At 54.6% G+C, this 14,873-nt stretch overlaps 5 protein-coding genes across 5 annotated transcripts; 3 read left to right on the top strand and 2 right to left on the bottom strand.

Moving 5' to 3' along the window:
* Positions 1–1,755: 1,755 nt before the first annotated feature.
* Positions 1,756–4,344, bottom strand: CPAR01_12559 (calcineurin-like phosphoesterase; the record flags this gene model as incomplete). Its single annotated transcript, XM_060496814.1, has 4 exons — positions 1,756–3,514; positions 3,573–3,684; positions 3,757–3,898; positions 4,099–4,344. Coding segments are annotated over 4 exons (2,259 nt in total), but the record flags the coding sequence as incomplete, so codon positions are not given.
* A 1,215-nt stretch (positions 4,345–5,559) lies between these two features.
* CPAR01_12560 (uncharacterized protein) lies at positions 5,560–8,548 on the bottom strand (the record flags this gene model as incomplete). Its single annotated transcript, XM_060496815.1, has 3 exons — positions 5,560–5,787; positions 5,842–8,352; positions 8,543–8,548. The coding sequence occupies 3 exons, from the start codon at positions 8,546–8,548 to the stop codon at positions 5,560–5,562; spliced, it is 2,745 nt and encodes a 914-aa protein (XP_060344348.1).
* Positions 8,549–11,194: 2,646 nt separating this feature from the next.
* Positions 11,195–11,833, top strand: CPAR01_12561 (uncharacterized protein; the record flags this gene model as incomplete). The annotated part of the gene is made up of 1 exon (XM_060496816.1): positions 11,195–11,833. One exon carries the CDS (start codon positions 11,195–11,197, stop codon positions 11,831–11,833), a length of 639 nt encoding a protein of 212 aa, XP_060344349.1.
* Positions 11,834–12,941: 1,108 nt separating this feature from the next.
* CPAR01_12562 (short-chain dehydrogenase) lies at positions 12,942–14,109 on the top strand (the record flags this gene model as incomplete). Its single annotated transcript, XM_060496817.1, has 2 exons — positions 12,942–13,361; positions 13,441–14,109. 2 exons carry the CDS (start codon positions 12,942–12,944, stop codon positions 14,107–14,109), a joined length of 1,089 nt encoding a protein of 362 aa, XP_060344350.1.
* A 204-nt stretch (positions 14,110–14,313) lies between these two features.
* CPAR01_12563 (uncharacterized protein) lies at positions 14,314–14,553 on the top strand (the record flags this gene model as incomplete). Its single annotated transcript, XM_060496818.1, has 1 exon — positions 14,314–14,553. The coding sequence occupies one exon, from the start codon at positions 14,314–14,316 to the stop codon at positions 14,551–14,553; it is 240 nt and encodes a 79-aa protein (XP_060344351.1).
* Between the last annotated feature and the right edge of the window lie 320 nt (positions 14,554–14,873).

Here is a 14,873-nt window from a genome sequence, read left to right on the forward strand (position 1 = left end):
CATCTACAAGGCGACTTTTGTGTCCAAGGCTCGTTGAGCAGCTCGTCCATCGTTGTTCCTGTTCGGCTGGGATACTCTCTGTCCATCTTCATATTAAAGCGTTCTGATTTTGGTAATCCAAGGTGATGGATCAGCCCACTCGGATGGCCGCTTCGATCTCGACATCGAAGCGGCGGTAGTGTCGGTGACATCTGCGGTGTTGATGACCTTTGTTAGGGTGACTAGGCTGTGAACTTTGTAGTGCATACATCTATTTCAACCATGTTAAGTGCCCGCACTTATATTCATCACGGCGCCTTCACGATCGGTTCGTCAGTAAGTACGAACGGGGAGAGAGCAACGTAGGGGAACAGGCGCTCATATCATCTCAACTCTGCTTCGATACCTTGCACTTTAAGATGTTATAGCTTATCAAACAAAGTCATTCCGGATTGGGAACATGGTTTCCAAGGATGCATCTGTTGTCGACAAACAGGCCAAGTTCACCCTGGTCCGAGGCAAAAGCTCTGTTAACACTACATTATATAGATTCAGAATAACAAGATCTAGGATATCAGGCTTCTTCTGCTTGCTGCGAAGATCCAATCCACAAACCTGGACGTCAGCAACGATGGACCAGCCTACGTCATTCACTACACAGCCTTCGTCATAGGCGCATGTATATGCGTTTTCTGCACTGCGATTTCAACCTCCCCTCAAGGATTACTACCTTAACCCACCATCAGTCCTTTCAATGTCATGCAATTCGGCAAGTCCTCTGATTCGCGCCGTGCCCTTTTTCCTGGGGGGACCTGAGGATGTCAGCATTGCACGGCAGTCTTAAGTACCCCCAAGGGATACAGCCAAGCTTGCCTGGCAGACTCCAACAAGCTCCGATTCCATACCGATAGCTGTGCATTTTCACTGCAATCTGAACCCCTCCAAAGGAGATAGAACCCAGCTGACCCCTCGGTTCCCTTCTGCCGCCCTCAAGTCCCTCCTGTAAGCCATCTGCCCATCTTAGGTACTCCGGCTTATGGTACGTAGTTCAGCCCCTTTTCACTGCAACTTTAACTCCCCCAAAGGCAGAGCCGGCCGAGCCATCCTCACAGCCTTGCCCTAGGTAGCCTCTCAACTGCGTCATATTACTACATGCCATCTATACTCCATTTTCATACCAAACAAAATAATTCTCTTGCTTAAAATACCAAACCATGGGCTATAACATCTTCGCTTCAGACTGATACCGAAAGCATAGCAACGCTGGGTTGGCACTGCGTTGGGAACTCCATTTCTCGAAGACTATCAACCTCAGAAAGAGGTAGTTTCTACTACATCAAGGCTTCCGCGAAAGCCTCAACATTCGGAATCAAAACAACGTTCCAGGCCTTTTCCAGGCCTTTCTCTCTCTCGTCTCATAGAAGCACAACCACCTTTTATGCACTTCTCACCGACGAAGGGAAACCCCCCAAACATGGATGAAAAACGGAAACTTGAGTTGGAAAAAAAGGTCTTTTCCACCTTTCCCCCCCTCAAGTTGTCTCATTAAGATACGCGTACAAGAATTGGTAGCACTTATTTTTTCTTTGGCCCCCCTTTCTCCCATTCATAACCGGCAAAAAAAACGATGAAATCTTTGTCCTTTCATTCCCCTGCTTGCGAAGGGCCAAACTTGGCCATTACAGCTTCAAAGACTTCATTTGATGGACCACGTGGCTTCGATTCCGAGGCCTGAGCCATCTTCCATACTTCATCAAAGGCTTCAGGAGGAGAGTCCTACTCTGCCGGGGTAGCAGGACCGGGGGCGGGGGAGGCGCCGCCTTCGCCCTTGAGGCCACCGCGACCGCGTCCTCCACGTCCTCCGCGCTCGCCTCCTCGTCCACCTCGGCCACCACCACGGCCGCCACGACGGGTGCTCTCGGAATCACTGGCGCCACCGGCACTGCGGTAGCCGCTGCCAGTGTTTGCAGAGTTACCACCGCCCCTGCTGCTGCCCCAGTTGCCGGCACCACCGCGGGGCTGGAACTTGCTCTCGCGGTGTTGGAAAACCTTGACGAGGGGACGAGACCGGTCCTCTTGAGCCCGGGTCTTGAGGTCTTCGGGAAGGCTGTTCAGAGCAGCATCACGTTCCTCAATCGTCTTGAACATGACAACTTTGTTGGAGTTGCCCCATTTCTCGACCTTGAGGATGTTGTTTTTGTGCTCGCCGTCGAAAAGATCACGAGTCTGCTCCTCGGAGTTCACATTCATAATGAAAAGACCGACAATATCTTGAGCAGGTGTCTTGGGTGCGGGAGAAGAGACGGGGTCAGGGCCGTTGGCTGATCCGTTAGCAGCCGCAGGCGCAGGGCGCTCGTCCTTGGGAGGGACCGCAGGTGGTGCCGCAGCAGCAGGTTGAGGAGTTCCAGGCTTAGCTGATGGCAGGGGTGTTGCGACCGCAGGCTTGGGAGGTGCTTGGGATGACGGCTGTCTGCTGGTGGGCGGGGGAACCGTAGTCTGAGTGGAAGGCGGAGCCGGGGCAGGCAGGTTGCCAGCGCCAGCAGGTCCGGCGGGAACAGGCGCAGCGGCCTTGGCACCTCTGTGTGAGAAGTTGAAGCCTTGGGCGCGCATCTCAGTTCCGATACGTCCATCCTGAATCTCAAGCACCAACCATCCGAATGCGGCATCAGCCAAGTTGAAGTTCCACATGTTCTTGAAAGCACTCTCGTCGACCTGGCCGAGTTGTGCCTGGCCGGCAACGGGACCGCCGAAGGGGTTACCTCCCGCAGCAGTAGTGGGCATCTTCTCGACAATCTGGAGGGCGTTCTTGAGCAGGTTCTGCTGGCCCTCGTTCTGAGAGATGGCTGGCTCGACCTCGTTCTTGACCGTCTCCCAAACATCGTTGAAAGAGGCCTTGGAGGCAGCGAGCTTGCCGCGGTAGTGGTCGAGGGTGGGGTTTACGCTGAACTCGTTGTAGGAGCTGCCGTAACGGAAGTGGAGTCCAGCGGAAATGGAGAAGTCGGCCTTGAGGGTGACGGAAAGCTGGTTCAGAATACCCTCACGGGCAGGAGAGGCGTGGGTGACGAAGACGCGGGTTTCGGTTGGGTCGTAAACTCGGTGCGCAGTGTCGACAAGTTCGCCCATCTGCAACAAGGTAGTCCACATAGTTCCCTGACCTCCGGCGATCGTAGTTCTTCCTTCGCCATTGTCGAAGAGCTTGTGCATGACAACAGCACCACCAAGACCCAAGAGGCGCAGCTTGACTCCACCGAGCTCGAGAAGCATCGAGCGGGCCTCGTCGATGATGTGCAGGTTGTGTACCTTATACTCTCCGGAACGGAACTTTTCGAGAACGCGGACATCTTCGCAAGCACCCCATACAGTGTATACTGGGATATCGAGCTTGATCTCGCCGCTCAAGAGTAGAGAGAGCTCGGAGAGGGGAAGCTCGTTGGCAGGGAATCGGCTCTTGACGGGTCCGGGGCCGCCCTGCTGGATGGCCTTCTTGACGGGCTCGGAAATCAGGGGAGAGTATTGAGCAACATGCTTCAGGGTTCTTCGCACCAGTGTCAGAATGACAACGGTCGGTTATAGAGTCGCGGAGTGTTCCTTACTTTTCTGCGATTCGCTCCAAGGAGGTGTCGTCGTAGAAGCCAAAGTCGCCAGTGTGGATGATGTGATCGGCTCGTGCTTGTCTTGCCAGGTCGTTGAGGGATGTGAGGTTTCCTATCAAAGTTGATGTTAGATTCAAGCTTCATAGCCGGTCGCCCGACGGGATTTGATGGAATGGCGACGAACCTCGAACATCAGCTATGCACAGAACTCGGATGGGGCCAGTCTGGATAACGCGACCCTGGTTGGGGAGGAGAGGCGCAGCTCCAGGAGGAATCGAGGAAGCTCCGTTGGGCATGTAGCCCGGGTTGTTGTTGTATGGACGCGGCTATAGACATCGATGACATGTTAGTACTGGGGCCAGAAGCGGGACAAGGAGGAGCTGTCAAGGTCCCGCCGGAGAACAGCGAAGCATCACGGCAACGAGGATAGAGCAGAGCGGGGAGATGCGCAATGAGATATAAAGCATCACGAGGTGTATGATACTGAACGGGAAGCTTGAAACGTCGAGAAAAGGAGGTAACTCACGGCAGCCATGCTAGTTTGTTGTCGAGGTAATCGCGAGATGGAGATTGGGCGATTGAAAGTCGCAGGGGGGGGACGATCGGGCTCGGGGGTTCGTCGTCGGGTGAGTGACCGGGTGCTCGGTTCGGGTGGTCGTCGAGGGGAGGAATTGGGTATCAACGGAGATGGAAATGAGGTTGGAAGGAGCAGACGGTGATGTTTGCGACGAGAAAAGGAACAAGCTCCCCTTACAAGGCTGGTGATATTTTTCTGGAGGTTGAGGAAAAGTGCAAGGTGTAGGTGGAAGCAACGAACGGACGAATTGGCGCACTGCCAGAAGAGGCTGCTCTTGCCCCAAATGGTTTAGCGCGGATGCTCAAAGCTGGCAGGGGCTACAGAGGTAAGGTAATGTGCTGGGCCTTCCCAGAGCAACTCCAGCTACCTACCTAGGTACCTACGCGACTCCTCTTGGCTGGGCATCATGGGGCGGATAGGCAGAACAGCACTTAAGCACCTCAAAGATCAAATCGCACTAGACCTCCACCGGAACCTGAGGTACCTAAGCTCGCTGAGTGACTGACGGGAGAGCCTGCTGGGCACCTCCAGGCACCACAGCGGGGCTCGGGCAGCTGCCTTCCAGGTAGGTAGCGCTAAACACAGCCGGGACCTCAGCTCCTCACTTTATTGCTCACTTCTGCCCCGAGTTGGACCTCTCAGGGATAGACACGACATTCGATTCAAACGGAGGCGAACAGCACCTCAGCTCACTCTCTTTGATCGTTTAGACCTGCAGGTCCCGTCGCACATTTCTCCTTGCAGACATATACAGTACAGTGTTGGATTCTTCTCAAAGAACTATGGCACACCTCAAAGATACCCTAGACCTCTGAGCAACCTTGGCACGTGAGGTCTAACCTCTTGGATGAGGCCCGGCGGGATGAGGCGGGAGTCCGGAGGCCGGAAGCCGAAACAACGACATCTCAACGACTCGTCCCGGCTTGGGCAAGGTATTGGGGAAGCACGGAAGCAAGTGAGGAGCAAAGAAATGGATCCACCACATTTGCTGTGGTTGCGCTACTCTATTCTTCTTCCCCGCGTGTCGCGATTGAACCTAAGTAGCCTCCAGAAGATTCCGGTCGCTATGCTAACTGTTTACATGTGCTGCAACAAAAGCACTCCACCGTCCGTCCACCACAAGTCAAGCCAGCAGGATACTAAATATGAAGATATGAAAGGATGTGAAAATGAAGGGACTCGTGGAGGCTTAGCCAAGCCACACATGGGTTCCCCCTTTGAATATATGTTGCACTCAATCCATCAACTCCGCCTTATGCACATACGTTTGGATGATTACACAGCGCCTTCCAACTAGGTTCGAGACTGCAACAGAGGCAGAGCCTAGGAGTCTCGCCGTCCAAGAATGCCCTTTTCACCAGTACCTACAGCCACAGCTGTCGCTGCCTCTGCCTCTGCTACCACTGCTTCTCACCACATGTCCTCGCGGTCGTCCCGGCGCCTTACGTCGTCGCTGCCGTCACGCCCGTACTGATCATGATAATACTGCTTGCCAGGCTGAGGGTCATAGCTGTCAGGGCCTTGGTAGCCATTGCTGCGTCCGTTATCCACGTCGCCGCCATGGTCGTACTCGTATATTTGAGCGTCATCAACGTAGTCCACCTCATCATGAGGATGGTCACCGTATTGGTTTTCGCCCTAGGAATCGAGTCAGCTTGGCTCTCCGGACTAGAGTAGAGATACTTAACATACCCGATGATAGTCAAAGTTGTACTGGCCCGTCGAGTCCTGCTCCCCCGCTTCTTGCTGCTGCTGCTGCTGTTGTTGCTGCGCCAAATACTGCTCTTCCTGTTCTTTGCGGCGACGCTCCTCTTCCAGACGTCTCTGCTGCGGCGACTGAGGAACCTGCATCTGTGGGTGCATGGCCTGAACGATGGCGAGATAGTTGTACATGAAGTTGCTGAGAAGAACCTGACTCAACAGAGAGCGACGCGGGTTTGCGAGCTTAATGTGAGCCATCCGATAAATCGCTCGTTCCTCGAGCAACGGGAATCTGGTCCAGTGGTAGTCGACATCAGCCTTAAGCGGGCGGTACGGCACCTCCTCCGAGACCCGCAGATGTTGGTTCTTCTTGCTGCTGCTCTCCTTTTCGCTCTTCTTCTTGCCACCGCCAAAGAGGCCCGAGAAGAGACCACCCTCCTTCTCCTTCTTGGCTTCCGACTTCTTGCTCTCCTTCTTTCGCTCTTCGGCCAATTTGTTGTCGACGTTGTCGCGGTCCACAATGATACTTTCTCTTCCCTTGGAAGACGCACCCTCGATTGAGCTCTGGAGAACATCCAAACGGGCATTGTCCTGTCCCTTCTCGGCGACTTGCTGCTTTTTCCTCTTCTCCTCTTCCTTCTTCTTTTTGTCCTTGTCGTCACTACCGCCCTTGAGCCACTTTGACCAGCCTCCAGAAGATTTGCTCGATGATACACTCGAAGCATCATCGTCTCTCTCCTTTCTCAGTTTCTTTTCCACCCTCTTTTCTTCTGGCTTCTTCTCCTCTGGCTGTAGAGTGGGAATGAACGTCAACGTATCGGTTCGGTTTGCGCCACTGCCAGGTAAGACAGATGGGTGGGAAGCCATGTCGTTCAAGGTGTGATTATGGGCATTGGTTTGCTGCTGCTTGGGCTGCTGCTGCACCTGTGGTGGTTGTTGAGGTGCCGTAGGTGTTGTCGGGCTTGGCGCAGAGTTGGCTGAACCCGGACGTTTGCTTGAACGAGCGGGAGGCTCGTCCATAAGGGGCTGTGAAGGGGCATGCTGTGAAGATGAGGACCTCTGGGGGAATTGCTGCCTTTGCGCGCTCTCGTCTGTTGCTGGCGACTCAACAATGGCAGGAACCGGGGGGTTGGCATCAGCCGAAACTGAAGATGTTCTCGTTGGGTGTTGCTGTTCAGGACGTGTGCTCAGGGGAGAAACAGGTTCCTCGATCTCGGACGAAGCACCGTCAGAAGTCGTGCCCAGATCTTGAGAGAACTTGTGCTGGCGTCGGACTGAGCGATTGGGGCGCGAGAAATTCTCTGACACTGGCTCTGATTGCGCTCTTTGCTGCGTAGGCAACGGTGGCACTTCGGGCACGTCAGATGGCAGAGGGGGGACTGTATCCGCGGAGTCAGAGGAATCCGTGTGGGCATGTCGATTGGCGACCCGCTTGGAGAATGGCAACCGATCTGAGCGTACACTGCCGTTCTTTCGGTAGGTTGTTCGGGTTGACCTGCGCAGTCCCATGCCGGGAGCTACAGGCAAGATGGGTAGATCCTCGGCGCCAGCCTCCGGTTGAGCACCTTCGGAAAGCTCACGCACTACTTTGGAAGGGTCCTTGACTAGTTCGTTCAGGTTGAGCTCAGGAGTTGAATAGTCTCTGAGTGAGCTCTTGCGCCCGAGTCTCTCGGCGCCGTCCACGTACCCAACGGCGCCTCTTCCCCCAGAGTTGTCGATTTGTCGTGAGAGCATGCTCTTCTTTCTCCGCAGGCCGCCGCCAGAATCGCTTCGGCCCATACCGCCGTCACCGGAGTCGCCTGATCGCCGCCGAATAGTCTTGACACGATCCTCTAAGAAGGTCTTGAATTCCGTCGGGGCCAGCTCGGGATGGACTGCCGCAGGGACCCAGAGTAGCCGTGAGGGATCATTTTCGTCATCGTCTCCCGTTGGCGCGATAGGAGGCATGGCGACTAGGGACAAGCCGGAAAAGGGGAGCATATCAGGGTCAGCATTGTTTCCGACATCCATAGACATGCGCCGCAGGGCCTGCAAGTTGTTGAGTTCCTGCGCGATGTCGTTGGGGTTCTCGATGCTGCCTAGAGGAAATTGGGAGGACTCGTTCTTAACATCTCGTAAGGAGATTGGCGGCGATTTGGGACCGTTCTCAAACGACATGCTTCGCTGGCTAGGCGACCGTGTTGGCAACGTCTGTGAATGTTTGAGAGTCGTGGAGCCATTTTGTGCCATGCCCAAGCCCGTCTTGTCCGACGCTGAACGGATCATCTGCCTACGAGGATCGTCGTCGGAGTGGTCGGATTCGAACTTGTTGTTGAGCTGGTCGGTGTAGGACTGTCCGAGGTAGCTGATGGGTCGGCCATCGCTGTCGTACTCCTCGTCGCCGTAGAGGGTTCCAATGGTCTCGGTCACATGGTGGCTGGGGTCTGAAATTGACAGCTGGCTCGCATGACCGCGTCGACTCGCAAAGCTGCCACCAACATCGGCGCGGGGTCTAGATGAGGTCTGCGGATAGCACGGAGAGTTAGTCAAAGGTGCTGTTCAGGGAAAGGAGGCTCAGTAAGTAAAATTCGAAGCCTGAAATGGAGGCAAAGAAAAGCAGCGCGCCATGCTAAACAAGGACGACTCGCAAGGCTCTCGAAACGTTGGGTGCCAAAGATGGGTGCAGTGGCGAGTTATGGGCAATTCTACGCACCATCATCTAGGAAAGGAATGGCCTTGAGGAAGGCCGAAAAGCCAATTATTCCCTAGAATACACCACTCGTCTGCCAAATATCTCGTTCGAAAAGAATGCGTCGTTGAGCTCTCATCTGTCGAGGGTGTAGTGCAGCATAGGCGCGGCGTGTGAGCGACGGGAGTGTCGAAGGCGGGAGTTGGATCAAGGTTGGGATCGGGATACGGATACAGGTATGGATTCTTCGGTCGGCGCGTCGTTCAAGATCGCATGGGGACGGGAGGGAAGTGTATTGGAGCGGTACCCGGGATGTACAACGATAAGAGTTGAAAAGACTGGAGAAGTCCACCGTTGCAAACGAGTGATAGAGAAAAAGCAAGCGGCAAATTATGCTGTTGAGAGCATGGAACAGGCGAGGATGGGTCGGTTCGAGACTGGTCCAGGTGGGCAGTTGGCCGGCGTGTCTTGTGCTAACGTTGTGTTGTGTCGTCGGGTAGTGGTAAGGTAGAGAGAGAGGTAGAGAGAGAGATGATGGTGGAGGTAGCGGTGGTGGTGGTAGGCGAAGTAGTGGTGGAGGAGCAGGGTAGGAAAGGTTGAATGACGGGACGTTGCTAGTTGTTGGAAGTTGTAGCGCTCGGTAAGGCGAATGGTGTCAAACAATCTAATGGTTCGTTCACCTCACCGTCCAGTCTTGTGCGAGAACTGGACTTTTTGGAGAAGGTATTTGGGATTGGTGCCAGTGCAGACAACCTTGGAAGAGACAGGCAGACGGGACTGCAGCCAGTCAAGTCAGAAATCAACCCCCTACTGCAGGTCGGGGGAGCGGGCAGAAGACAGAGCGCGAGCGAACGTGAGGGTGACTGGCAGAAAGGGCGATGAACAGGCGCTACCTTCTCCAGTACAGCACCAAAGTCGAGGTCACGTCGTGGAGATCAGATAGTGTACTTGGGGGACCACGGAAGTAGACGGGTACAAGTCTATTTGCAGAGACGATCCCTGAGAGTGTGCCATTATGGGTGTCGGAAGCGAGCGAAATGCTGGGACTGATGGAGTGGAGGTCTGAGGGGAACAAGTACCGAGTACTTGACTCGACCCCCAATCGGCTGGTGTCATTTGTAGCCTGGAGAGAAGGGCGCCACCAGGACTGCATTAGCGCCAGCCAGACTGGGCTAGGCGTTGCTTTGGAAAAAGCGGCCAGTCAAAGTAAAGTGAGGAAAGTGCGGTGGTCTGGCACAAAAGGCCACCTCCCTGTCACGTGCCCAGCCAAAAGCCAATGGGTGCCTGCAATGAACTGCCAACAATAAGGTACCTTAGGTGCGGACTGTCCAGTTGGCGTACTCATAATATCTCAGGTACCTTACCTCATGTAAGATCATAACGTCCAAGGAGATATATACGGATACAAACACTTAGGTAATTTGGTCTGGAAGGCTTTGTGGAATATCCGGGACTGAATCCTTTATCCTTCGACTGGGCAGTCAACACCAAGTGGCCCAGGGTCGCGCAAGCAAAGCATCGAATAACCAAAAGATTACCTAATGCACGTAAGGGCATCCTCTTACCTCATGATACATTAGTCTATCGTCCGTTCAGCTGAGTTGGATTGCATTTTGAGTCGTGCATGCGTCCGTACCCGTGCCTGAGCTTACCTACAGCCTACCTAGGTACCAAGGCTAAGTGAGGTACGTATCGTCCGTTCACTCTTTGCAGAACTGAAGACAGAGGGGAAGGAGCTGCGAACTGACTGGCTGCCGTTTTGGCATCAAATTGGGGGCAGACGCGGCAGGCGGCAGGATGGATAACTGCATGGGCAGGCACAGCGGGGGGCGCAGAAGAAGGGCGGGGAGGAAGGACAAAGAAACCCCGAAAAGAAACGAACAAGAAAAAAAAAAGATAGCGGGCGACTGGCTACACAAGTCTGCAACCTCAACGTTTAGAACGATCAATATTCTCAATCATCGGCGGAACAATACGTAATACCCAAGCAACATGCACAAACCATCAATGATATCGAAGCCTGCAAGGGCCCTCATCGCTGCTACTCCAAGGTACGGATACTCTATACGAATACTCTCGCATCATAGGTCCAAGCCAAGACCCCGACATTTGATGCTGGATCATGACCCGAGTCCGACACAACTGGCTCCGGCCGACTCTCCCCAAAGAGCGCATGCTAACCACGAGGTCCGGATATTGGCAGTGGATGAGACATGGATGGGCCATGGCCGCAATGCGTACGGAGTACACGCAGTACTTCGTACACAATCACGCCGTCATCTCAATTCGCCAAACGACGAAAGGAAATTCAGTCTTTCAGATTACTCGCAATGAAACAAGGAAACCACAATACCGGTTCAGGGCCCTCTCGCTTCTCATCTCTAACTCGAGCTGAATCTGTCACGCTCAAAGCGCGTTTCCCGTCCCCGTCACTGCCACAACCAGATCCGAGCATAGCAGGGACAACCCACCTGGCCCAAGGTCCAAGGGACGACCCATACGCACGCGGCCCTAACATTGTACTTCTATTCACGCCTGCGACTCGACACTATCCCTCCAACTTCCTACAAGTGCTCTGTGTTGTGCCACGCAGCTCCACGAGCACGACAGGTTGGCTCTTTAAAGGCACTGCGCCCTCCCGCCAGTCCTCGCACCCTCGATGACTGCCCTCAGCTCATGTACTACCTGACTTTTGACGTCGAAACAGCATCGGTCCTTGCTGCTGGCTGCTGCCGAAAATCGACACTAGCACGACCCCGTTTGCCTAGAGTTACAGGGCGATCCCAGAACCCCAACCTGGCCGAAGACAAAGTCCCCAGAATAGCTCACCACTTTATGCCAGGGAACATCGGATCTCAGGACAAGGTTCGGGCGCCTCTTCACTGTTCAGTCACTCGGTCACCAGTGTGCTTTTCTTTTTGTCCGAGGCATGCTTTTATGTTACCTTCTCCACGGCCTCCGAGTCTGTGCCAACGAATACCTCCGCGCTCCAAAGTTGAGGGTTCCCTGAGCAATGCGTGGAATGCAACCCATGCACCATGGCCGACTTCCATTTCCTTCTCGAAGGACTGGACACGGGAGAGACACTGGAGTCTGGAGACCGAGGGCTGGTCAGATGCAGGGCCAGTGGACCGGTCCCCATCGTCACCGCCTCGGGCCCCTATTCACCACCGGCGGCCCCGGCCATCGACGCCGTCTCATCGGGGTCATCTCCCACTTTCGCCCCTTGAGCGAGTTGAGCCCCCTTTGTGCCTAGGGATATTTCTGATTTCAAGGCCCAACCAGCCTCTCGGATCCACTAATACGCCAAAGTGACCTGAATCGGCAATCTCGTTTCCAACGCCCGCGGCCCAACGTCTTTTTTTCATTTTGCCGTTTGCGACTTGCCAAGCACCAAGTTCCCATACGTCAAGGAATCAAGACGTCGAGAACCTTCGCCCCTGTCCACAGGCACAGTCCAACCACCATCGTGATCACGGGTCCACGGCGGTCCATTGCGAAGCGCCCCAGCCGAGTCGCAAAAAAACCGTCGCACGGGGACGACCAACCAGAGGCCGCCCAACTGCGATCGCAGCGTAGCATGTCATCCCATCTGCCGCTTCCTAACAAGGGTGTCGCCGTCCACTGGCATCCAGCAAAGAAGACCCGGCAGCCGGTCATAGGGTAGTCGCTGAACAGCGGAAATGTTAGCCAGAGATAGCGCTAATGAGGTGTATGGCAGCAGCCCTCAACTGGTTGTGCATATGGCTTCGTCGATTTGCGATCGCATCAGCTCGCTGGGCACATTATGAGAAATCTCGAAATCAGCATTCTGACTCACGATTACACGGCTTCAGCTCGTTCATGTGATTGCCATCTTCGATAGCAAAGGGTTGGCGATCAAGCGATCGACAATGAAGCATTGGAGTATGCAGCTGAGCCAACTACACATATCTCGCACCTGTGTGAAGCTGCGCTGCGGGCTGCAGCGATATGCCGTCTGTCGTCTGTCAGAGGGACGTCTGGGCCCCCAAACCCCAGAGTAACACCAATGGAACACGATATCCATCTCCCAGATGCCAGTCGGACGTGTGGCTCGTTGTCCGCATCCTCCCCTTACAGTTGCAACAGACAGGGTCCGCGTCCTTCCTTGCAGGCTGGTCGAGAAGTTGAGCCAAAGAGCTTGCACGAGCTATTGAAACTGTGGCGGAATGGGTAGATTTGCAGCAGAAAGTGTGGACTAGACCATCTCGAGCTTTGTCTTACATTGGTCATCCAGCACGATCGACAGTCGAGTTTCCCCGCGCCGCCACACCATCTCCAACGCACGGGAGACCTTGGTGTGCATGATCAGGCTGACGTTCAACTGCAAGGTGTGTGTGTACCAGCCTTCACCAACCCTCGTCATCGCATCACACATCTCAAACCGATGCAGCATATCTGCATGGACGTCGCACCTACTGAAGATAATGCCATGACTACGGATCCCAGTCAAATGGCTTTCCGAGCCGTTACGCACTGGCTCCAGAGCCAGACTCTGCCGGTATTCTGCTGCACTACACCGGGATTCCGGCCGCGGATGCCAACAGACATCGAAGCTGACAGTGTGCCTTTATCACAGTCTCATCTGACCAAGGCGCTGAGCCAGCAAGAGCAGCATCATCAAAGCCAGTCGCCTCAGATCAGCGACGCAGAAACCAGCGAAAGTGTCGCGCGGCGCGCATCATCTGCCCTGTGGACGAAGCCACTGCCACAGCTCCCGCCGCCCAACATGTCCTTGTCGGGCAAAGTCGCCATCGTCACCGGCGGCGCGCGAGGCATCGGCGCCGCCATCGCGTTGAAGCTCGCACGAGAAGGGGCCAGGGTGCGTCTCTACCGACCTCAATCTTGTTGAAATGAGAATTTCGGCTAAAGCTAGATTTTCGTGATTCGCGTGATTAAAGGTCGCCTTCACCTTTGTAAACACTTCATCAATAGCCAAGGCCCATGAGGTCATATCCGAGATCGAGGCCTGCGGGTCCTCGGCGACCGCCATCCAAGCCGACGTCTCCAAGCATCAGAAGAAGGTCATCGAGCGGACCATGATGGCGTTTGGCGTCACCAAGATTGATATCCTCGTTAACAACGCCGCCGCGACGCTCAGCGCGACCCTCGATGACACCACCACCGAGGACTACGACCGCATCTTCGACACCAACACGCGCGCCGTGTTCTTTATGATGCAAGCCGTCAAGCCGCACATTGCGCCGGGCGGTCGCATCATAAACATCTCATCCGTCGCCGCGCGCGCCGATTCGCCGGGCAGCATGGCCTACGCGGGGAGCAAGGCGGCCGTAGAGGCGTTTACGCGCGTCGCGGCGCGGGAGATGGGGCAAGCGCATGGCGTGACTGTGAATTGTATCAGCCCGGGGACGGTCAAGACGGAGATGTTTGACTCGCTGCCCGATGACCAGCGCAGCGCCGACTTGGAGAGGGCCTCGCTTACGCCCGCCGAGGCGAGACTGGGCGCCGTTGAGGACATTGCCGACGTTGTTGCGTTTGTGGCGAGCGACGAGTCGAGGTGGATTACGGGGACGGTGATTCCCGTCAACGGAGGCCGTTTGATGAACTGAGGCGGTGATGAGTGAGTTCGGAGGAACTTACGACTGATGGAGGTATGCGACTGAGTGGCCGATGGAGAGTATCATGAGGGATGCGAAAAGTTATTTATATGCTGGCCGGCCTATGGGACACAAATGGGAAAGAGGAGGGTCGGTTTTGACAAGGCTGTATAACAAGTCAAGTGTACGATGTGAGTCTGGGTCTGAGACATCGGGATGAATTTTCTTGTATTCGTTCCTTGGCTTTTTTTTTTTTTCTCTTCTGGTCTTCCTTGGGTAACAATACGGGTGTCTCTGGGTCTTCCGGGTATGGGTTTCTATCTGGTGGGAGTGTCGGTCATGCAGTGCTACATGAAGCTGTACTTTTGGTTTTTCTTGGGATTGCTTGTCAGCTTGTTTGGGAGCTGCATTTCTTCTTCCTCTTCATGTATGGTAACGACTTTTGAAACTTCTTGAGTACACGGCCGGAAACAGTCTGGAATACCACTTATGAATTTGCTTTTATGTATCGGTCTTGCGGAAGCTGTGAGCTGGTGTGATGTGATGTGAGGCTGAGGCAGATGTTGGTGATCGGGCCAGCGACCTTCGTATATAAAGACGGAGCCAGCTCTCGCTATGGTATGTTCGTCATGTCTATGGTCTTGGCTCCTTTCTGGGAAGGAACAGAAGAGATTGGGTTGCCTCATTTCCACTGAGGAGAACTGGGAGCTGAGGTAGGAGGATTGGAGAATGTGGATACGAGAGGAAAGGCTGGGCAGACGCTCGTGTGATCAAGC

This window comes from Colletotrichum paranaense, assembly GCF_030867605.1.
Source record: "Colletotrichum paranaense strain IMI 384185 chromosome Unknown Scaffold_11.1, whole genome shotgun sequence".
NCBI lineage: Eukaryota > Fungi > Ascomycota > Sordariomycetes > Glomerellales > Glomerellaceae > Colletotrichum > Colletotrichum paranaense.